We start from the raw sequence: 24,435 nt of genomic DNA on the forward strand, positions 1-24,435 counted from the left end.
AGCTGTAGATTTGCTTGCATGACTGAAGTTCAGTTCTGACAGCTGAATATCTCAAGATTGCTTCATTTTGCATGTTTTAATCTCTCACAATTCTTAACTCTGAACTAAGCTCTGTCTACACTGCCAACAAAACCTTGAAGACCACAGCTATGAAAGTTAGTGAGAACTTTCCCCCAGGCAGTTTGTTCAAACGCCTGGCAGTGGAACTACGCCTGGCAGTGGAACTACGAGCAGATTTCACCTTTCCCCACTTACAAGGAATTTAACAACAGAAGAGGCACCTCTTAGCTTAATTATTTATTCAAACATGAGAAGAGACAAGTAAGTCATTTAAAGCAAAGGCATTATTAATAGGACACGGACACTTATCTTTCAGGCAGGCAGAGCCACATTGTTTTGGCAGTGCTGCTAAGCACAGTTCATTAAAAAGGAAAACAGTTACATGAAAAAGAAATAAGAAGTGTATTTAATCCAGAGCTTGTCTCATACTTGGAGCACTTCTATTATGAAGAAGGAGATATTTGTGTGCAATATAAGCTTTCTCCTCAATACATAAAAAGTTTCACTTGGCACAAATACAAAGTATTACCAAAAAAGGGAAAAAAATGGCCAGGGGGAAGGACAGGATGAAGAGCTCTTGAATTTTCCTCATTTCATTCTTCTTCAAGACTATACAGCTATTACTATCATCTTTAGGGTTCCAATCCCAGAACACAGAAGAAGTGGAACATAAAATAAAGTCAACTCAACCATTCCAGTGTTAAGAAAAAATGTGGAGGAGGCAAGATAACCAAGACTTATATTGTCACTCAGTTGCCTTACTGATAACAACTGTATTTAGTTTATACAAGACACTTGGCAAAATGCCACACTGAACTGTGAACTGTCTGCAAAACTCTGGCAAGTGGCTGACAGCTAGTACCTGATACAGTACCAACTTCTTTTTAAACAGTATCTTTTGATTTTTTATCTTTAATATTACAAAACTACAAGTACTTCATTATGAAAAAAAATCTAATGGTTAACAATGGCCCATTAGCCAAAGTATTTCAGTCCCAACATTCCTTCAGAGGGTCCCATGCATTCTGTGTTACTTCTCCTACATGCCAAAACACGAGGAAAGATCTACCAGCATAGTATTCCAAGTCTACACAACAGACACTAGAAGAATCAGATATTTTCATCTGAATAGAAGTTTGGTATTCTTTGCAGGATCCTATGAACATAGCTAGCTAGTCTAGGAATATAAAAAAAGATTAAGCGCCCAGGGTTCCTGGATAAATTCAGGAAGATAGAAACTATGTAAAAAAACCCAACTTTCTTAATTATTTTAAATTCATTAGAGGGGATTAAAATCTCTCTTTGCTCTTATACAAAATATGCTCTGCTGTCTTCCTTGACACACATCCTCAACAATCTCTTTGCTGCCTCGTAATACCTCTATTTGAAGAACCAGCGCAACTCTGGTTTTGAGTCCCTTGAGGAAAGTATTTTCTATTCACTTATTAGAAATGCCCCTATTTCTTTGTGCTGAGTGTGCCTTGAAAAAACTTCAAGTAGCAGCTTAGGACATAATTCAGAAAGTCTTCCTGCTGCATATAAATTTTGATGAGAGGAGTGGGGAGACAGGAAACAGATCCAAGATCTATGCTTCATAGAAAGCATATTGCATTGATTGCATTTTCTGGATGTTTGAACAGTTTTAGTCATCAATGATCACAGAAAAATGGAAACAGGAAGTAGCTGAGCATAATAAAAAGGACTTAATCAGAATTCTTTTTGATCATCTGCTTAAGCAGACATGGTGAAGAATTCTAGTGAAGAAAGCAGGAAAGGTTTTTAGCAACAGAGATAAGTATATGCTTTATATGACCAGAGAAAACTTGCTGTATTTACAACTTATTAAGATCAATTTGAAGTTAATGCATCACTTCAATCATCATTTTTCAAAACATTTAGTGCTAATCAATAGCACATCATTCACCTGCACAAATCTTATATGAAACATCTTACCCAGTTCTTCATTTGTGTTGTCATTATCAGTAGCAAATGGAAATCGTTTCTGCTCAGCAAGCAACTTCGCTTGACTCTGTAAAACATCATATTTTCAAGTGTTCAGCAAACAACAACACAGAATTTAACAGAAAATCCATGTCTTAAATCCTTAAGAGAATGCCTTAAAACACAAAGGTAAAACTAATATGATTTCACTAAGGTAACTGAAATCAAGTTCATTCCTAGTCTTCCACAGGTAGAAAAGCTTCTCTTCAGTCAGATGCTGCTGTTTTCTGCTCTAACATAAGGGTAACCAAACCTCAGAAAGAACACTGTCAGCATTTTACCAGGGACTGATGTTTCTGAATTGCTTTTGCTTAAGGTGAAGTTTTCTGGCCTTTTTAAGATGCCTTACTTCTTATGAAAGTTTATACTGTTTGCCCTATAATTATTACTTTGTCTCCTGCAAGGGAAGAGTACTGCAGAAGAGTAAAACACTGAAAATAAACACTGAAAAGAGCAACACTCCACCAATATAGAAAAGCTAAACTTCACAATGCCATACTAAAAAGGCTGTCCTTTCACCAATGACATTCTATCAGTTCTACACTTTGTTCAAACTGTAGTCTTATCTAAGATGTCTGTTCCCTAAATAATGCATCTATAGAAACCAACAGTGTCAAAGACAAGCCCCTCAGAAATGTAGAAATATTCAGCTCTATTTATTTCCACAAATACTTTTCATAGACAGCTGTAAGCCTACCAGAGTAGTTTATGTTAGAAAAATACAAAATGGTCATTTAAATCAATATGTCTTTCAAACTGTTTTAGGAAACAAGAAGAGGGAAAAATAACATCTCTCTCCATTCAGTTATCTTCTTTCAATTCAACTAAACAGCTTGTTTCCACTACTGTTCTGCTTCAAGGTTGCTTTGCCTGTCCAATCAAAAGTAGTCACACCAACTGTGTCCACTACACAGACATTTCATTTACCTAAAAAGTGCAAAAGTTAAATGGCCAGATTCCATTGCACAGTTTTTGCCCTGTGTGTCTAATAATGAGGAGAACATTTGGTCTGCTCTGAGAAATTAAGTGTTTTGGAAAGCAAGAATGATTAGCAAATGGATTTTGCAAACTTTTTATTTTTGACTGCAATTAAAGGCAGCGATGTATGAGCTGTACATTACACTATACCACTGAAAATTGTTACTCTGCCTATATCTGCACCTCTGCACTAACAGAGTGTGGCAGTTATTTCCCTTCTAGAGAAAAACCATTAATAAAACAGCACAAAAATGAGCAGGGTACAACAGATATAACAATAAGAAAACTAAATCTACATTGCAATCCATGTGCATTTACAAACACAATGTTTTCATATCACCAATGGCCTTCATGCAATATTCAGAAAATTACCTTTAACACTTAACTCCAGAAAACATTATTCTTCTATAATCGTCTTAATATTAGAAAAAACATTTTTACTGAAGGACAATCTCTTCCTTGATGGATTTACAAAAACAGATCTACACATCTTTGTCTGCAGACAAAGATATAGCCAGATTCCACACTGGTATTGGAAAATAAGCCCTGAGCAGAAGAATCTCAAAATACATTAGAATAATTTCCTATGGATTACTGAGCTGCATGTGACAGCAAGAGAAGTACCACTACCTCATCTGTTTTTTCATTACAGAGTAACAGAACCGTTGGGGTGGCAGAGAAAGTGGTTTCACACCTCAACAAACTGAATTCAGGTAAAGGTTAAACATCCTGCAACTCTACAAACAAAAAATGTGAGTCATTCTGTCTGCAAGGAACAGGAGAATTTTCATCATAGCACCATGTCCCAACAGGTTTAATTCTTGCTCTCTTGAAAACAACTGTTTTGGTTTTTTTTTACAGGGAAATTTCTTTCTAACAAATATACATTTCACTGTGTTAGAAAGAATTGCTGCTACTGTTGGACAAGACTAGAAATATCTTCTGACCAATATATGATGAAGTCTAAGGAGAACATTCCAGTTAAACAATTGGCTTAGTGGATTTGCAGTATAGTAGTTTTAATTCCAAGAGCCACCTTTGGAGAAGTTGCTTCCAGTTAAAATATTGCTTACACACTCCCCCAGTTTATTCATACTTAAGCCTTTTGGGCAGCTATGCCTACTGATTAATAGATCTATTTGCATTTATTTCCCTCAACTTCATTCTAATTAGTTATGCAGCTGAAGTGATCTGCACCTTCAACAATCTAGTAAAATTATTTGGTACACTATATTCTTGATAACATACCAGAATTTTTTCTGTATTCAAGGAAAGTATAGATTCACAGGACGAAGATCCTCCTATGTCACAATCTGATTCATGGAAGTGCAAAAATGATGAATCTGGGAGAAGAGAGAGAAAATACTTTTAGGAACTCATAGAGTTATGTATATGTTCTATTATCATGTCTCACATTTCCTCATGTTTGGCTGAACAGCTTCCCCACAGGGCATCCCACAGGGCAGAACTTTCATGAAGTGCTCTCTGCCGATAGCAATACACCCACAGAGCCAGGGAAGCAATAGCTGACATGAAAGCTTCATCTAATTAGTTTTATCCCTACTTATGTTTATGGTTCTGGTTATAAATAGATTAATAAAAAGAGGTGCTAAAAAAATGGGGCAGAGGTGAAAAAGGAGGAAGCTGGAAGCAAATAACAAGGGCTTGGGGTAGGCATGTCTTCTTTCAGCATTATGATTCCATTCTCTCATCCAAAAAGTAGCATACAGAACTCATTCCAATCCCAGAGAGGGAAATAAATGGAATGGACCACAAAGACGTAGGGGAAAAGCTGCAGAAAACAGAGGTATAAGGACTGCAAAAAGCAGTCAGAATAATGAACTGTAATTGACCAAACACATACAAAGGTAAGCTACTAAGAATGTCATTTCAAAAAGTCTAAGGCTGATTCATTTCTCCTAAAAGTTAAACACAGCTTTTTGGCATAGCAGAGAAACAGTTTAAGATATCAAACAAGATACAGAAACCACTACTTCCTCTATATGATGCTTTTAATTGCTATTCCAATAGAATTGTTAACTTTCAAATCTTTGGAACCTAGAGCTTCTATCAACCTTAAATATTTCAAGAATAAACAAGAAAAAGCAAATATACAGCATTATCTCCTTGAAACCATGTCACAAATACCAAATTTTATCATCTCCCTTGATATTTGTAAATCTAAACTTGATGCTAAGTTTGAAAGGCTGGGGGCAGGGTGTACTCTTATATTTTGACTTCTTAAGGATTGTAGTTAATTAATTCTCTATCTCTCATAAGCACAGAGCTAAAAAAGAAAAAGAAACAGTCTTCTTGTAAAGTGAAATAAAGGAAGCATCTAAAATAATTCCCTGTAAATAGGAACTTGGATCTACGTTGAGCCATAAATGATAACCAGTGGGAGAAGTTTTACAACAAAAGCAAGGGTGGTAAAAAGCATAAGTTCAAAGTTTAAAGTCAGTCCTGTGAGAACAGTGGCAAACCACTCCTAGTTTCCAAAAGGAGCTCTGCCAGCATGAGGTTTCATCACTGCCCTTTGTTCTTCACATTGGTCAAACACTCCTGTGCTACGCCAGCGTTATTAACACATTACTTGTTCCTGTTGGTGCTTGTGATTCAGTATCTTCAGAGTTTTGGCTGCAGACTCAACAAGAAACTTTTGCTTCAGACATCAAAATAAAGAGGCACAGGCATGGCCTACCTCTGGAATAATTTTCTTCACAACAGCAAGGATTTACTGAAATAATTTTTTGTAAGGTGGTAGGGAATAAGACAGCCAAGACACAAGCTTGATACAAGCTACAACTCCCTCAAATCTCGCAGTTCTTGGGGCAACCAACTGCTTTACTCATATGGAGAAATGGATCTGCCTTTGTCTGCAAGTCAGACACATGCATCTATAGATCTATGCATCTATAGAAACCAGAAACCAAAACTGAACCACATTAACAACTTCATGAAAATGAAGTTTTCTTCATTTTCAGAAACACCAACCAGAGAAAGTACTTTGGACCTTTTATTAGAGTACAGGGAAAACTATTTGAGACCAAAAAAAATCTCAGCTTCTGTGCAAGTTGTACTAAAACAAAGACTGAGAGCTCAAGGGAATTCATTTTTCAATTGGCAATTCATTTAGTCCTAGCACGTAAACAGCAAGGAGTGAATTGGTATACAGCTATTTGAAAGTAAGTAAGTTGTTCTGTAAGTAAGGCCTATCTTACTACCAGTGCATGCAAGGTACCTGGGATACCTGATGATTCAAGCAGAACTCTTTGTACCAATCCTAGTTACACTGGTTTCTTTAAAACAACATCCGCTGTTACATCAAAATCTAATCTTCCAATTCCACCTCTGAAGGAGTGCCTTGAGTCAATCATTCATGTCAGGTCTAGTAACAGATGTAATCAAGTACTTTGCCATTTATTAACTTGTAGGGTATACAGATTTTTATCTCAACACTCGGTGAAAGTCTTCTTGTTTTATGCTTAACCTTGAATAATTTGTAGCAACGGTTACCTGAGATAACTTTCAAGATCTGGTTTCACCTTTAGGTACTACGGCTCTCAGCCACTGTAGCCACACACACACACATACAAAAAGGTGATAAAAACTAACCAAAGAACTTTATAATGTGAAGACAAAAGCACATACAGAAGGGAGGGGAGAAAGCAAAAATCCAGGCACAGGAAGCTCATAAGAAGGTATTTCCACGAAGTCTATTATTCAAGTGGATTACATTAATTTTATATTAGTTGTTAGGGACCACAAGAATTGCTGATATGAGCACAGGCTTTACAAAATAAAGGGCAGGAAAAACAATCACAAAACCATACTGACAGCTAAGATGTCATGACACATCACTGGTTATTCTCTTATATATAATTTAGTATCACATTCCAAGCAACTGATAGACCTTTTTCTTCATCTGCATTGGGTGCACACTGCGATTCAGACTGGCATCTGCGTATGGCTCAATTCACTCCATGCTCAAGATCAACAATCACAACACATTAAACCACATGATCCAGATACAAAAGATATTCAAGCAGATAAAAACATTTTTAACTATGCCTGTATTACAAGACATCAATTAACTTGAAAAATAGCAGAAGATCTGCTACCCAAACTTGGCACTCCTAAGAGAAGCGTCCAGGTCACCAGTAAATAGATATAACTGTAGCTGAAATGAAATCGAGCCACATCTCACTCACTGAAACATGGAACTGATATGGTTGGAAGAGACCTGTGGAGACCATCCAGTCCAACCCTCCTGCAGGATCACCTCAAGCAGGTGACACAAGAACACATTCAGGTAGGTTTTGAACGTCTCCAGATAGAGAAAATCTGCAAGCTCCTTGGGCAGCCTGTTCCAAGTGCTCTGACACCCTCATACAAAGTAGCTCTTCCCCAGGTTGAACTGGAACTTGTATTTTAGTTTGTGCTCACTGCTCCTCATCCTGTCTCTGGGCTTCACTAAGAAGTCTGGCACCATACTCTTGACATCTTCATGTGATTCCCTCTCAGTCTTCTTTCCTTTATACTAAGCAGGCCCCGCTCCCACAGTCTCTCTTCGTGAGAGACGCTCCAATCCCCTGGACCCTCTCCGGCAGCTCCTTGTACGAAGAAACTCAGTAATACAAGCACGGAGTACAGGCGTATCCCCATACTACTGAGCGCAGGAATGAAAAAGCAGCAGAGTCCAGCTGCCGGGCTCGGGAGGTGAATGGGCAGCAGGGATCCTGCCGTGTGGTACCCAAGGTCTGCCCGTCCCAGGGATGAGAGGTATTCCCGGGCTCGCTGCCGCCACAGCCCCTGTGGCTCCGCGCCACACGCCGGCACGGCGGGCTCGGCGCTGCCGCTCACCCTCGGGCAGCCTCGCCGTGAGCCAGCCGAGGGCAGCGGCGGCACAGCCCGGGGGCCGCCGGCACCCCGCACCGCCCCGGGCCCCCAGCGGCACCGCCGCCCCCGCGGCCTCGGCACCGCCGCCCCAGGCTGCGGGCGGTCACGGCGGCGACGCCCCTGACTCACCGCACTCGGCCGAGTACTGCTCCGCCCACTCCCCCGCCGGGCCGTGGCGCTGCCGGTGCCGCTCCTGCTGGAACAGGGACAGCGCCGGGAAACGCTCGGTGAGAGCGAGCGCGGCCGGGGCCAGCACGGCCAGCATGACCAGCGGCACCCACGGACCCCGCGCTAGCCCGCCGGCAGGTGCCATCTTCACGGCGCGCATGTGCGCCGCCTCGCCCGGGAACATGGGGTGTCCCCGCCGCCCCTCCCACGGGGCCGCCGTCGCACTGCCCCCTGGGACATAGAGTTCTCCATCGGCGCAGTCGGGCGTGCGGCAGCGGCAGGAAAACCACAGCTCCCGGGATGCAGTGCGGCGCGGTCTGGCTCGGCCGCGCTCCCGAACGCGGAAACGAGGAGGCGGTGTGGAAGCGCTGACAGGGCTGGGCGTGCTCCCGCGCGCCATGGCGGCGCTCGGCGCCTACCGCTGTATCGAGTGCAACGGGGAGGCGACGGAGCTGTATCGGGACTATCAGCGCGGGGTGCTCCGTATCTCCATCTGCGTGAGTCGGGGCGGCGAGCAGTGGGTGGGGGGGAGGCCAGGAATGCACGTGGGAAGCTCTGACGTCAGCAGGCGGCGGCGCGCGGCACGTGGTAGTGGGCCCGGTGGCACGCGGGCGGCTGAGCCCCTTGGAGCGCCCCCTGCAGTCATGCTCGCGCATTGTGGCCGCTTTCCCTGAATCCTGGTGACCTGTGAGGAATGGCTGAAAGAGTTGGGCCTGTTTAGCCTCGAGGAGAGACGGCTGAGAGGGGGACTCATCCATGTGTATAAATATCTAAAGGGAGGGTGTCTCATCAATGTGTATAAATATCTAAAGGGAGGGTGTCATGAGGATGGAGCCAGGCTCTTCTCGGTGGTGCCAAGCAATAGGACAAGAGGCAACGGGCAGATACTGATGCACAGGAAGTTTCGCCTGGATCTGAGAAAGAAATTCTTCACTGTCCAGGTGACCGAGCACTGGAGCAGATTGTCCTGAGAGGTTGTGGAGTCTCCCTCACTGGAGATGTTCAAGAACCCTCTGGACACAATCCTGTGCCGGGTGCTCTAGGATGACTTTGCCTGAGCAGGGAGGTTGGACCAGATGACCCCGTGTGGTCCTTTTCAAGCTGACCCATTCTGTGACTGCAGGTTTTCTGTCTGCTCTGCTTCCCAATGTCATTTCCTCCTGTTCCTTGAGTGCCCCTGTGTGCTGGAGCTGTCCTGACTGGCACTGTAGTGCATCTGCTGCTGAGTGTGCTCAGCCTGGTTCTTGCTGAAGGGCAGATCTGAGCATGGCTCCATGGCTGAACACAGCTCCCGTGCCACTGGGCCTGAATGTCAGGGTCTGAGTGATGATTATTTAAAGGCACCTGGAGTCCTGGTTGATGACAAGTTGAACAAGAGCCAGCAGTGCCCTGGCAGCCAGGAGGGCCAACCCTGTCCTGGGGGGCATCAGGGACAGCATCACCAGCCGGGCAAGGGAGGGGATTGTGCTGCTCTGCTCTGCACTGCCTCACCTCGAGTGCTGGGGGCAGTTTTGGGCAAAGCAGAGTAAGAAAGATATAAAGCTGTTGCAGAGCATCTAAAGGAGGACACAAAGCTGATGAAGGATGTAGAGGGGAAGCCATATGAGGAGCAGCTGAGGTCACTTGGTGTTTCCAGCCTGGAGAAGAGGAGGCTGAGGGGACACCTCATTGAAATCTACAGCTTCTCTTGCTTATTAATTTAGTGCTAATAAACAGATTTAAGGCAACCTGGAAGCCAGTAGATGGCACTCATTCCCCTTGGCATTTAACCATTTGAGGACCAAAGGTCTTGGTCTGTTGGAGTTGTGGCATGCCATGTAGAATCAAAGACTTAAGTCCCAGTTGCTGTATTCATCACAAATGCTAAACTCATATAAAAAGAGTAACAAATTGAGTAAAAGAAAGAGCAAAGAATCACACATTCCTAGCAATCTGGAATTCTGTCCACCTTTCTCCATGCAGACCCAGATCTGTACCATTTTTCACTGACTCGTACCAGTCTGTTTGCTCTGGCTCTGTTGTGAGTCAGCATGGTTCAGGTTCAGTTCTAGTTGCTCTTACGTGGCACATTTTTTATCATAAAGCTTTCCTTCAATTTCTGGCCACTCTGGCAGTGCTGAGAGCAGGAAACATGTTAGCTCATGGCACATGAAGTGGAGATGAGAATGTTGAAAGATTGCCAAGATCAAAAGATTCTTTCAGTTGAACTGATGTGACTTTGGGCAGGAAAGCCCTACTGTTGTCCCCATGGTTACCAGTAGAGCAGTGCTTGGTTTACTTTTTCTTTTTCATCTGCAAGGATGGTTTTGTCACTGTTCCAGCTCTCTGCAGGCATTCTGTTCCATGCAGGCAAGCCTGTGCTCTGGCCAGAGACCTGGAAAGTTGTTCATCATCATGCTGCTGACAACGAAAAATAGTCAAGTACTGAGTGTCCTTTGATACCCTTCACAGACTTTCATGAGTAGGGATATGAGTGTGGCAGTGTTATGAATCTTCTTGATGATCAAACCTGAAAATAATGATAGCTTAGAAGTCTTCACTTAAAAATATATGAAGACCCCACTTAACAGTGTGAAACATCATTTATATCAGTTATATATAAAACTTAGAGTGTAGGCCTCTAAAAACTTAAGGAAAGCTGAAGGTATTTAAGAAAAATTGAAAGTCTGAGGTGAGATTAGAAGGTGTGATCACTCAGCCTGAGAACATTTTTCATCTGTCTTCATGGAGTGAGAGCATTGAGTACTGCTACTCCACTGTAGCATTAAGAAAGAAGAAGTGAAAAATTCATAGGAAGATTGTGTAGTGATATTCAAAGTGAGGCCAGTGGGCATAATCTAGATTTTTTTTTTTTTTTTTTTTGTTAAAAAGCACTTGTGCTTCATTCCCATTTTCAAGTAGTACCTGGAAATACTGACACCTTAAGGAAAAAGCCAGACAACAACCCAACATTTGTTCCATACCGTAAGTAAAATAGAGGGCCCCAGAAAATTTGGAACAAACAGAACATTGTCAAGATCATCACTGTTTCATAGGGACCTAGAGACTTTCCCCAACACTATTTTAAAGTCATCCTTGATACATTAAGAAATCTGCATCTAAAAGGTCTTTGCCATTCTCGGGACAACCCTGTCATTCAGCACTTTTTGGAACATTATCTCAAGGTTGAAGAAGCTAAGTTCTCCCAGCAGCAACTTCTATCTAGCCCTGCATTTATTTCAGGATGTGTTTAACCTGATCTGTATGTGATTTTGAGGTGGAAGATTTAAATTTGAATGCCTAAGCAAAATACCATGATTTTGTATTCTGTTATTAATTTGTTGAAGAGAAGAATGAATTTTTTTCCAGAGGCAAATACTAAAAGCTTTCATTAAGGAACATGTGTTTCCAGCCCACAATATTAGAGTACAATTTTGGAAATTCAGCCTAATGTTGCTTTACTTTAGTTTACTGCTCTTAATATAATTAAAAGTTTCTTTGAACTCCATATTGTAATTTTAATGTGGGCAAGCATTAAAGACCTCATAAGTGTTATTATCCACTCTGGGAATAAATTTGTAATAGATGCTGAAGGAACTAAAGAAACTTTCTTCTATAAAACATAGAAGTCCACACAGTACACTTGGGTTGGAAAGGTCGTGTCTTAATAACTCTGCAAGGTGGCTAACTGCCACAAATTCCTCAAGTTCTGTAACTTCTTTTTAAGTCTGTTTTGTTTAATTAAGGCCATTTTCAGCTGAAGCCTAGCCCAGACCTCTGGCATTGCACATTTAGTGGATGAGCCATTTTCTCATCCTGCATGTACTTAGCTGTGGAAGCAGCATTACAAGAGACAGATGGAGCTCTTCAATATGGTTTTTGTTCAGTGTGATAACTGAGGAGTGGCAGGGAGGGTGTGGAATCCGTGGGCATGTTAGGATTGCCCGCAGTGGAGGTGAGGTTTGGCACTCACTTTGCATCTCCTGGGTCTGGGTTTAGTCCTAATCTGTAATGGACTGATGTATTCCCTATTTCCAGTGACAAATGATTGTGAAGGTAAGCCTAGGTGGCTCCTTCTAGAAAAGGTTTTTGCTAATTATTTTGAGACCCTTAAAATTTAATTGATCTGTAAATAATACAGCAAATCTTCACTAAATGTATTAAAAACCAGCCATTAAGAACAGTAAGGAAAAAATAGTGTTCAAATAACACTGCTACTACAGTAATAATTCTGGGGCGTGGGGTGGGAGCACGATTGGCTAACATGAAATAAATTGTGAAGTGCAATGATTACAGAAAGAAATTAGCAAACTTCACTTATTCAGAAATGGAAGGAAAAGCATGCAAACATTTCTAAAATTTTGTTTTCAATTTCATGTATGTTGTTATGTTTAAAAATAAAATGTTAAAAATGTTCCAGACTATAACAAAGGAAAATAAATTACTTCTTGCAATATATAGAGCACAGTCAGGATCCCCCTTGTGTTTTGTAATAAGAAAGCTAAATTGCCTGAGCAGTGCACACTTCATTTAGCTTTTCTGCAATTAAAAAATAATTGAAAAGCTCCTTTTTTTTTTTCCAGCAAGGCAGAGAGACCTTGCTTTGAATGCAAAGCATTTATGTGGCATGGTAAAGAATCTGTCAGGAGTACAAAGATCATCCTGGAAAATAATATATGCTAATTTTACCTAACTTGTTTACAGACCAACTCACTACTGGGAAAAAAATATTTTTGTTTTCTGAAACGGAATGCATCTGAAACTGGGCTGTTTTGTTTTTCAGTCTACTGTGACACTTGGCTGCATCCCTAATAAAGAATCCATCCCTGAAAGCAGCACAGCTAATGTGTTTTATTATTTAAGGGTGCAATTGGGATTAAGGGCACTCTCACAAGAGTCTTTAATTTGCCTATGAACCTATGCAAATGGACCTCTGTTCATGTGGAAGCTATGTAAATGTTGTTACAATTTGCTGTATGTGTAGTCCAGCAAAAAATTGTAGCTTAATTTTGCCAAAGTCCAAACCCTGGAGAAAGGAATACTATAATAAGACTGTTTCATTGATATTTCTAATGCCCAGAGATTTGCAAATGTATTCCTGGTGTGGTTTTCATGGTAGTTTTAGATCAGGATGAAGCTTTGTTCTTCAGTGTATATTTTTACTTTCTGTCATGTCCTATGGCTTCCTCTTCAAGAATTCTTTTACTTTCCACAAACCCCATCCCAAAATATTTTTATTTAAAAATAAGTAATGTTTTAAAATTAGAGAGGTAAATCCAAAAAAAGTCATGTTCATATACTTTAGAAACTTTATCCTTCAGAGACAGAAGGTGTTTCTCAAATATTTGTATACTGTATTGTATTGGGCACACATTTGTGAACACTGTTTCCAAGCTGAGTATCTTTCATGAACAAAGCAAGAGTTATGTCTTTTGAGTAGTGATTTATAAAAGCCTGATAGACATGAAGTTTGAATTAACATATCAGTACTTTGGTTTTTTTGGTCATATTTAATACAACTGAGACTTTAAAATGTATGTTACTTTCCTTAAATGTTTTGGATTGCTTTGATCAAAAAGAATCTCATATACTACACTATGAAGAAGATGGTTGTACTCACTTTTGAAGTTTTCTCTTTAATTTGCCTTTGCTAATTGGTTTTAAATTTTTTTAAGATAACTAAGTAAACTTTTAAGTTATGAAAATGGAAGATTTTTTTTTCAAACAACAAACAAGCATAGTCAAATCTTCCTAAATATTTGATTAGTCAAACAGTTCTTAAAGTAATAGCCATTTAAATTTGCTAGAATATTGATATACTTTTAACATCCTTTTTTAGGGGAGCACAGTATCTGTGGACTCTTGTATGTCAGTATCAAATACTCATAATGTTCCTTAAATTTACCAAATCAGAAGGTGTGCAAATAGAATTTATGGTGTGAAGCTTGACTTTCCTTTTGACACGTAATCTGAAAGTACCTTTTAATCAAAGTAGTGTCTATTTTTTCAAGAAAAAATTTACCAGTTACTTGTTTCTGATGCCAATTACATATTTAAGGTAGAAGTTGAAATATGGCTAAAAGCGTGGAGAAATCCAGTTACCTCTTTTTACTGCTTTTGTGATAACTGAGGCACATCTTTGAGAAAGTCCAAAGAAGATGAAAAAGCTCAGTATGTCAAAGATGTGCCTTTTTCACTCATCTTGCCCAGGACACTGACTAGAGCTGTGCAGAACAGCAGTGGGGAATGAGATGTGAGCGCCAGGATTGGAGTTAAATTGCCTGACTAAAATCTTAAAAGTGCAAGCAGTTCTCCATAGCTGAGCTGCTCATACCAATCTTCTCTCAAAGTGTTAGTGATTATCAGTGTCCCCAAAGTTACATGCCTTTAACTTGCTGAAACTATCTAGTGAAACATATGTGTATTAAACTGCATCAGTCCTTGCTTGCACTGATTTTGCTGAAGTCAGGCTTCACTCACAGGTTTCCTTCCTAGGCATTTGAGGTTGGTGTCAGATGTTTTAGTTGTGGAGCTGGAAAAAATAATGAAATAGCCAGATATGGAAAAAATTCTTCCTAGAGGGAATATTAGTTCTGTAGTGAACTAATGGTACATCAGCCATCATCCAATTAGTCTGTAGCAGTGCACACACAAGTGTTTTGCAGCAAAGGTGGTTTGTAGGTCTCACAAATCCCTGGGTGAACTCATGCTGGCTAGGTCACTGGCTGGGTAAGCACAGAGGACTTTTCCTTCTTGCAGCAGAGACTCAGATAGAAATAAAGTATCTTAGGAATATAATATATACTAAGAATGGGGCTCTCATCTTACTCTAAAAGACAGAAATACTAAATTTAACATAATTTTCACAGCTGCAAAGAAGGTTTGGTATTTGGCTGCCAGAAGCTGTGGGGCAGAAGCCACCACTATTTGTGTATTCATTTGTAGCAGTCTCTGTATATATCTGCAGTAAATTTCTGAATTGTTGGTTTTGCCTGGATGGTGGGTCTGATAAATTTTCATTGTCTAAAATTCATGTCAGCTGTCAGTGAAAATTTTTCAATACCTCTTAACTGCAAATTTTTTGATTAGTGTTTGATTGGGATCTTTCAGTTGAAAATACCATTCTTTACTCAGAAAGATTTTTGGTCCTGGTCAGAAAATGTTCTGTTGTAGGAGAATCTGAGAGCGTAATAAAACTGGGTGTGCGTAGGATACCCTTCATCTAACCTTTATGACACCCATTGTGTTGAATTATCTTAGTCTGAATGGACTTGTCCAGTGCTTGTGTGAATAAACCTATTAAAAAAATTGCACTTGTCTGATGCTACATCAACCCAGAGATTTGACATATGCAAATCACCACCTATAAGAATATCTGTTTATGATTTCCCAGTAGAAAGAAATGAAGCAAGACACTGCCTCTAATTAAAGTAGCAATTTCTTTTTCACTCTATTAAATCTTATAACTGTGGTCTTGTGTTATGTCCTTTTTCCATCTAATTCACTTTATTTTTAGATTTCTCAGACTCTTGGTTAGTTGAGGGAGTTTTTTAATTCATTACATCCAACCTGTGTACTGTCATACACAGTGTTGTCTTATTGAAATGAGTTTTTTCCTTAAGCTGGACAAAGAAACACTGATTATAGGTTGCAGCATTCACTAGACACTCTCTTCAGTTTATGCTTTTGTTCAGATGCTTTCCTTGACATTGATGCTGGACTTCTGAGTCAATTTGCTGGTGAAATTCTGCATTCTCAGATTCTACAAAAATGATTCTGTTAAATAGCAAGACAGTGTTAACTTTAGACACCATCCTAGTTTTGGCTAGTTTTATTTTATGCCTAGCAGCTGATAGAGTGCTGTGTTTGGATTCAGAATGAGAATAATGTTGATAACACACTGATGTTTTAGTTGTTGCTATTAGTGCTCACCCCAAGCCAAGGACTTTTCAGTTTCCCATGCTCTGCCAGCCAGCAGGTGCACAAGGAGCTGGGAGGAAGCAAAGGCAGGAGAGCTGACCCAAACTGGGATACTCCAAACTGGGATACTCCATAGCCCACAGAGTGTCCTGCCCAGTAAATGAACTGGGAGAGTTGGCCAGGAGGGGCTGATCACTGCTCAGGGATGGAATGGGCATTGGTCAGTGGCTGGTGAGAAACCATGTTGTGCAGCTCTTGTTTCTCCTGGGCATTATCTCCCTCTTATTATCTTCCATTTAATTACTATTATTATTATTATATTTTGCTTTATTTCAACTCTTCTTTTAACCACCCATGGGTTTTACCTTCTTCTGAGTCTCCTCCTCATCCTATTGCAGGGTGAGTGAGCAGCAGTGTGGTACTTAGTTGGTCTTTGTATGACAGAAAAATGAAAATTGAAAAACCTATATGTTCTGTCCTGGGAGTTTGTCTGGAGGTGTGTGTTGTCTGATGCTGCATTTTTGACTGTTCCAGCACTTCAGAAGGTGGTGTGCCAACATTTCTCTTCTGGCAGTGCACCACCATGCACTCATTAAAATGGAAATAAAGATAATTTCTGTGACTCTTGTGTTCTCAGCATGGCAGCTAATGTGAAGGCCTGGGGGACCAAGATTAGCTGAGGACAGCTTGGAGGAGCCAGACTGGAGGATTAGCAGCAGGAGAAAGCTGGCCTGCAGGAGAGCACCCTGCTGCAAGTGCAATTGTTTGAACTGAAGTGGTGGCTGCTGCTGCTCTGCTGCTCCTCAGCTCACTGCTAGAAGTTACTTCCTTGCCCCTTAGGTCTGCTAGATGAGCCTTTTGTAAGGTTATTTAACACCCCTGCTCACAGTATAACAGCCTCTTATTAGCCCTAGCTCAATCAGCCAGGCAGGTAAGTCAATAAAGCTGGAAGGGATTGATGACAAGCAGTTCCCAGTGGTCTGGGTGAAATAACCTCTCTAACAGATGTGTTGGAGAAGTGATGGTTTAGTGCTCTATCACTGCTTAGTGGCAACTGACTCTTTGGCTGTGGGTCTGTGTGAAAACTACATTATCAGTATTCTGAATGTATTGGTGTTTGCTTAATGATGGAAAACTGGTTGAAACATCCAGACAATTTAACAGTATGGAAGAACAATGCAACAGCAAAAAACATTTACTGTCTCCTTGAAAGAAAGAAAAAGGATAGGATAGGATAGGATAGGATAGGATAGGATAGGATAGGATAGGATAGGATAGGATAGGATAGGATAGGATAGGATAGGAGGATAAAGCATCTCTGAAAATAAAGAAGTGATAGAAGAAATTATTTTTCTTTCTAAAAATACCCAAAATAACACCAAATATGCAGATGAGCCATGATCAGTTAACCTTTAGCATGATACTGGTGCATTTCTTGAGTCTTAGGAAAGTAGTTTAGTTTTTTGCATCTGTGGAGCACAAAATGATAACTAAGTCTATTCCTGCATATTTCATTATCGATCTTAATCCAAAGCCTGTAAAAATCAATAATAAATCTTTCTATTTTATAAGGGAACTCTGTGTGTCAAGTGTAGTGTCAAGGGAGAAGAAGCCATTTTTCTGTATTGAAAATGGAAGATGACATTAGGGAAAAACTACTTATAATTGAATTGCTAATTTGTGTTTATCCAGTTGTACTAAGATGAGAGGAAAATTTTATAAACTCTTCCTTTCCTTTTTTCCCCCTAATTCTTCTTATTTTGTGATTTTCAGAAATCCTGCCAGAAACCTGTGGATAAATACATCGAGTATGATCCTGTTATCATCTTGATTAATGCTGTTTTATGCAAAGCACAAGCATACAGGCACATTCTTTTCAACACAAAGATAAATGTAAGTTGCTATGTCCCTACCTTGTGGCTTTTTTGTTAAAAATATATTTAGGTTTGGTTAAGTCTGTTGTATTAGTTATAAAACTTTAAAGACTGTTAGAGGTTAAATAGAAAACTGCATGAACAGTTCTTTGCAGTTCCTTCTCTTCAACATGTAAGATGACTTTGTATTTGCTGATATTGCAGCATCACTTCTGTGAAGACACAAGCTGTCTCATTAACAGTGGGAGTTTGAGATTCCATGTGCTCTATTCATCATATAACTGGTTCATGCAGTTTTCTATTTAACCTCTAACCTGCCTATCATGTTAATTGATGCTAAAAGGATGATGTGCTAAATTCCACTGGAAGAGAAAGACTTAATTGCAGATTAATTTTCAAATTGAATTTCTGTTGGAAACAATTCTTTTTCAAATGAGCAATAGGAGTACAACATACCAAATTAACAATACTGTGCCAGTTAAACATACTGTACTAATTTCTCACAAGTTTCTTTCTGTGTAATTAATCATGTCCTCAAAGCCAGAGCAAAAGTTGGTGCTTTCACTTGAATTGTGGTTGATGCAGAATTACATAGTTGGGCTGGCCAGTCTGGAGGTGCAGTGTTTTAGTATTGCATATTTTTACTGTAAGGACTGATTTCCCAGGAGAGGGAAGCTAATCTAGAGCAAAATCTCTGAGCATAAGTATGTGCTGTGTTCATGTTGGTACCTCTTAGCCAGTTCAGTTTAAGCAGTGTAGATAAATACACTCGCTTCATCTTTCAAGCATAAATCTATCTAAATGTTTTTAATTAATTCAGTGCTTCTGGAGACTTGTAATGATGTTTCCTGTGAGGCTTCTGCAAGGACTGTCTGTGAAAAGTTCATCTATTAAAATAATTTGAGTTGAATTTTAAACTGGCAAAGCCTATGCATCTATGTGCAGTTGACATAACTGTTTCCTCCAATAGAAAAAGTAGAATCCAGCACAGAAATTGTTATGGCTTGTTTAAATATGTATAAAACCAGAAATCACCTCATATATGCACTGGCTTACAGACTATATAATGTGGAAACATGCTGACTGTTAGCCCTCACAACATAATTTTTGATGTCACTTCAGAAGATATTTTAAATAGCTTTGTTTGGTTATATTGCTACCTTTATTTTTGGTGCCTCACTCTTATATGAGGTAAGAAATATTTTGGTATAACTACACCACCAGTTTCTTCTAATGGAGATTGTCCCAGGGAAAAAGAGAAACAAGGCTACTTAAACCAGTTTGCTGAATAGAGTAGTTGCCCTTAAACAGAAATTTTAGATAATATAATTCTATGCTAGCAATGGTACAATTTTGGTTTTTCATTCCTAGCTGAATAGCCTTCCCAATCAGGCCTTAAGCACAGTTATATACCTTCTTCTGTACAGAACTGTTGATGCAGTTTTGTGCATGTTATAATTTGACTATTATGCTAACAGATGTTAAAAGGATGATGTGATAAATTAGTGCCTCAGCAGAAGTAATTTTGTTTATATGCTAAAGAAAAGTAATACACCTACAGAGTTTGTGTTGAGGTGTTTAAATGTTTTTTAAATGCTGATTTCTTACTAATACTTTTAATTAATGCTGATTTAATAGTACTCCTTTTATTATTCTTTCATTTACCAGATTCATGGGAAGCTCTGCGTATTTTGTTTGCTCTGTGAAGCTTATATCAGGTGGTTGCAACTACAGGATTCAAGCCAAAATACAGATCCTGATGACTTAATCAGATATGCCAAAGAATGGGATTTTTACAGAATGTTTGGCATAGCTTCTTTAGGTAAGATTGGTGATTTGTATTATATACTCTTTATGCACCGAAGAACTTCAAGCCCATACTGCAAAAACTGATAGAGAAAGGATGTGATGTCCAACCCAGTATGGTTAAACAATTACACACATACTCTAATTTGCCTGCTTTTAATGGAAATACCTGTCCTGATTACAGTTCAGACTGATATGATCAGCATTAGATATGAAGAGACTGAAAAGTGGCAATATTCAGAAATCTTTGCCTGATATCTTTTGACATAGTTTGAAGATCAATGTAAAGCTCAGCCTTATTCCATGCTTCATGTTGACTTCAAGGTTTATTATTCATTAAGGTGATACAACCTTACTCAAGTAAAAAATGGGAAAAGTTGTATGTGTTTGGGGTTGTTTTTTTAAACAAATAAACTGAAATACAGAGCAGTGTATTCTAAGACCAGTGTATTCTAAGACTGTACTTGAAGGCAGGGAAGAGGTTTTGTTCTATGCGGGTTAAAACATTTTTTCTCATACTTTTTCAGATGATAGTGTTTAAGTCAAACTTGCACACTAAAACTAGTATTTTTCTTACACATTCAGAGCTTAATTTAAATCCTTTATTGTCTAATGTTGTTTTAAGTGGGTTTTTATAATATGTCAGTAAAAATATTGAACTTATTTTTCAGTAGTGACTCATCTATTACCATTATTGTGGGAGTTTCTTTGACATCTGCATTAATGCCAGCATATCACAGGAGTGGTGTCAAAAAAAGTCTGGTAGCTCAAAGGTATTTTCACCTTGGTGTCCTTTCTCATGCTGTATGAAAAGGGTTTGTTGCTGCTGACCTTTTGCAAAGAAGGATTGATTTTGTTTTACAGCCTAACAGACAGTTGAAAAAAAACCCTTCTCGTTGCTAAAAAGTGAAAGTGAAGAGGTTCTTGTGCTTAACTTCCTGCCCTATATGGAGTCAGAAATCACAAATATGATAATCCTACAGATAGAATCCTGTGATAGAATTATTCTGAATGTCATGATTCTGAATTGGTTTAAGGAATATTTGGCTATTAAAATGAACACAGGAGATAGAGAACATTTGCCTGTGGCTTTTAAAAAGTGACTCTATTGCATTTGGGACATGTCATTTTACTGAAATTCATTCAGATCTGGACTTGATTTTTGGCACGTTGTTCTCTCTTTCCAACACCTCTTATCTCCTTTCAGAACAAACTTCATTTTTCATTGGTATTTTCATTACCTTGTGGTGGATGACACCTGAGATGCTGAAAAGAAAGTCTGACTTCATCTTACTTCTCAAAGCACTGCTGTTGTCCACCTATGGAAAGCTCCTGCTAATTCCAGCTGTTATTTGGGAGCACGACTACACACCTTTGTGCCTTGCATTTATAAAAGTGTTTGTCTTGATATCAAACTCTCAGGCAATTAGAGGTACATTTTTGCATTTTATATACTGCATTATGTGTACAGAATATGTGTGAGAGACTGCTGATTTTGCAGAAGTCATTATTATTATTATCTTTTTAATCTATATCAGATATGTGACTGAAATAGCTCTAGTTTAAAACTCTGTTCCTTAAACTTTAATAAAAAGTGATTGAAACAAAAATAAATTAAAAAGGAAGAAAAAAAGTACCTCTTATCTCACCATTGTCTCTTTGTATATATAGTATTATATCCACCAGATCCATCTGTTACAATTTGAGGCAACTCATGGATCATTGAAACATAAAATAGATTTTTTTTTTGAGTTTCTGAAAAATGAAAATTTCATATTAATTTTGTTCATGTCTTTGGAATGCAGACTTTTAACAAATTTGTGTGATTTCTAATACACACAAATTAATATGAATTCTCATATGATTTCTGTGATCTTCTTAAATGGTACATGATAAATTTGTTCTGGTTTTTTTTTGCAGTTACGTTGAACTTGAACCGAATAGTCCCTTGGTTTGCCATCTTCTTTGGATTAATTTTGGAAAATGGTGTGGTCTGCTTGTTCCAGAAAATGGGATGGGATGTTTGAAATGTCAGCCCAGTGAAGAAATACCAACAACATGATAATAATTTTCTAAGAATGATCTCTGCCAGCAGGCTCCAAAAGCACTGTTTTCATAGGGATAAAGAAGGTGATAGATAACAAAAAAGCATTAGAAATTTCCTGTGCTGAGCCATAAAACTTCAGCCTTAGGTTGTTTATTTTCCCATTAAAAATATGAATGTCTCACTATCCTAACAGTTTTACAAATCTGGCTGTATCACTGTGGCACTAAGAAGAAAGGTACACTAAAAAAACCCAGCCCTGCTACCAATCAGTGCATTTTGGCAGAGAGAGGAGGATGAATTGTTCCCTTAAGAGGAAGGGAGTCAGTGGAAAAAATGAAAAAGCCAAAATTTATATTTCCGTAAAACCAGATTTTCAAAGAGAAAAGTGAACATTTGCAAATAGTTTATTAGAGAAAAGGCAAGTATTCCAGAGTGAAACTACAGTGGGAAAGCCAAGCTGCATTCTCTGGAATGTTTGTGTTAACAATCCAAAATAATAAAATATCTACTTCTAGAGTAATCTCTAGGAATGATAGTTTTAAACTGGCTTGACATTTTAGGTAATCTCATAAATACTTGAAATTTTGTGTGATCTCATAAATGCTGCTTTCTTCTGAAAGCTGAAGGGAGAGTGAAAGGACTGACCCCCAACATGCAGGGCTGTTCAGGATACTGCTTCTTCTGAATTTAAGTCACATTCCCCACACCCAGTCTTCATCTGGCTGCACATTGAGTGGAAGCAAAAATTGAAACATGAGGCCATTCAGCAATAGAGTAGTAGTTTAAGAATAATAAAACAAACAAAAATGTTTAGGCCTAAATTAATGAAGAAACATTTATAGAAGTTTTGCACCTTCTTCCTCAGCAGGCAAAAGGAGAGCTAAGTGGCCCACAAAGGAACTGATAGAATCAATGTCTGCAAGACAGTAAAAAGGGCACAAACCCACTTTTGTGCAGACCAGTTTCTATTCATCCCATCCAATATTTAACTCTCCTGCTTGAGTTCTGGAAGGCTGTACTGTCCATAGGGATTACTTCCATTCTTTGTTTTTCTCAGATGCTGTCTCATGTCTGTGTTTTCCAGAATTAATCAAAAAACATTTTGCAACATCTTCAAGTTAATTCCCAACAGGTTTAGAGTAAGTCTAGATTATGACCACAAAAGACATCAAACATGTTTGTCTGATGGAACTGCCCATGCTATGCAAGTTATTTGATCAGAAAAGCAAATGGTTGCTGATTCTCTTTTATTAAATCAAAGGCTGACAGCACTTTTGTTGTTTGTGTTACACTTTGCAACTTCCTGAGCATGTCAGAGAAAGCAAGAAACCCCAATTGCAACATTTTTAAATATGGGAGACTCTTAATTTGATTGGTAATGAATTAATTTCCCCAAGTTGAGTCTGTTTTGTCCATGCCAGTAACTGGTGACTAAACTCTCCCCATCCTTATCTCAGCCCATGAGCCCTTTTGTTTGTTTTCTCTCCAGTGCCTAGCTGGGGAGTGACAGAGCAGCTTTGGTGAGCATCTGACATCCAGACTGGCACTGGCAGTGATTTCAGTCTGGAGGCTGAGTGGAGCCCATTTCAGTGTAACTAATGCAGGTTGTTATATGTAAACATGATTTTGTCAGCAGCAAAATTGTAAATACAATGTAAATAAATTTTATTTGAGAGCATTCTTCCTAAATTAAACTTGATTTTGAATTTTTAAAAACTGATTTCAGGTATTTTCTGAGGTTTTTTCCAGAACACCTAGAATGGACATGAACACATTCTGAAAGAAGCAGTGTTTACTTATTTTGTCACATACACTGATAATGTATCAATTATGCACTCTGTAATGCTGCCAGGAGCCACCACTGCCCTTACACAACTTTGAAGCAAGAGAGGACAATTAAAAGCTACAGAGCTGTGGAACAAAAGCAGGTGTGGTACAGGTTCTCAGTCTTCAGAGGCATCATTAGTAATGTAGGGCATTCAGCATTATTTGGTGTTAAAGTTACTCCTTTACCAAAACTAACATGACAAATACACTAATATTTCATAAATCTAGGGGGAGCTTAAGGACACCCACTGGGGGAGGGGGGCAGATGAGTGCATTTTTTATGCTTTTGAAAGCATATAGTGCTTCAGAGAGAACCAAGACTATTTAAGTTTCTACCTGTTTAAAACTGTCACATCTCTCTTGCTTTTACTCTTTTTTGTCAACTCTTTGTAATGAAACAGTTACCTGTGCTGGAATATGGATGGCAAATAGCCCTTTCTATGTATCATAATCTGTTTCATTAAGTTATAGGAGAGGATTTATTTGAGTTAAAAAAACAGCAGCCTGGAAGTGAACCTATAGAAACTCAATTTTGAGTTTTGCTTAGAATCAGAAGGGGTATTGTGGCCTATGGAGCAGATTCAGAACTGTGTTGCATGAAATGCACAGAAAAACCAGGGCTGTAACTGAGACTTGGATTGAGCAATGGCTCAGTGATTGCACAGTAGGAGCTGGGAACTCCTGTAGGTCCGCAGGCCATGTAGCAAGTATTTAGAAATTGGCATATGCAAAATTGGAGAATTAGAGTAAAAGCTAAGGAGGGTTAAAAGAGAAGGTAGGAGTCTGGCAGACTTACACAAAATTAAAATGGCAGTAAAAACTAAGGAGATAGCATCTCAAGAAAAATACGTAAGAAAATATGCGGTATAGATGTTT

The 24,435-nt window shown here is 39.1% G+C and overlaps 2 protein-coding genes across 3 annotated transcripts in view; one reads left to right on the forward strand and one right to left on the reverse strand.

Annotated features, from left to right (window-relative positions):
* The window catches only part of TTC13 (tetratricopeptide repeat domain 13), a 40,508-nt gene extending 32,136 nt beyond the window's left edge, over positions 1-8,372 (reverse strand). The window contains exons 1-3 of one of the 2 annotated variants that reach the window (XM_077175609.1): positions 8,068-8,372; positions 4,288-4,382; positions 2,014-2,089 (exon numbers count right to left, since the gene is read on the reverse strand). In XM_077175609.1, the coding sequence (XP_077031724.1) occupies positions 2,014-2,089; positions 4,288-4,382; positions 8,068-8,290 (394 nt within the window). In that variant the 5' untranslated portion in view covers positions 8,291-8,372. The remainder of the gene's footprint in view (positions 1-2,013; positions 2,090-4,287; positions 4,383-8,067) is intronic. The other variant, XM_054630005.2, reaches the window with a different exon arrangement.
* On the forward strand, positions 8,265-23,453 carry ARV1 (ARV1 fatty acid homeostasis modulator). The gene is given in 5 exon segments (XM_054630006.2): positions 8,265-8,603; positions 17,779-17,898; positions 19,548-19,701; positions 20,893-21,117; positions 21,606-23,453. Coding segments are annotated over 5 exon segments (945 nt in total). The 3' UTR covers positions 21,713-23,453.
* Positions 23,454-24,435: the final 982 nt, after the last annotated feature.

The sequence above is a fragment of the Agelaius phoeniceus genome, chromosome 3 (genome assembly GCF_051311805.1).
Source record: "Agelaius phoeniceus isolate bAgePho1 chromosome 3, bAgePho1.hap1, whole genome shotgun sequence".
Lineage (NCBI taxonomy): Eukaryota > Metazoa > Chordata > Aves > Passeriformes > Icteridae > Agelaius > Agelaius phoeniceus.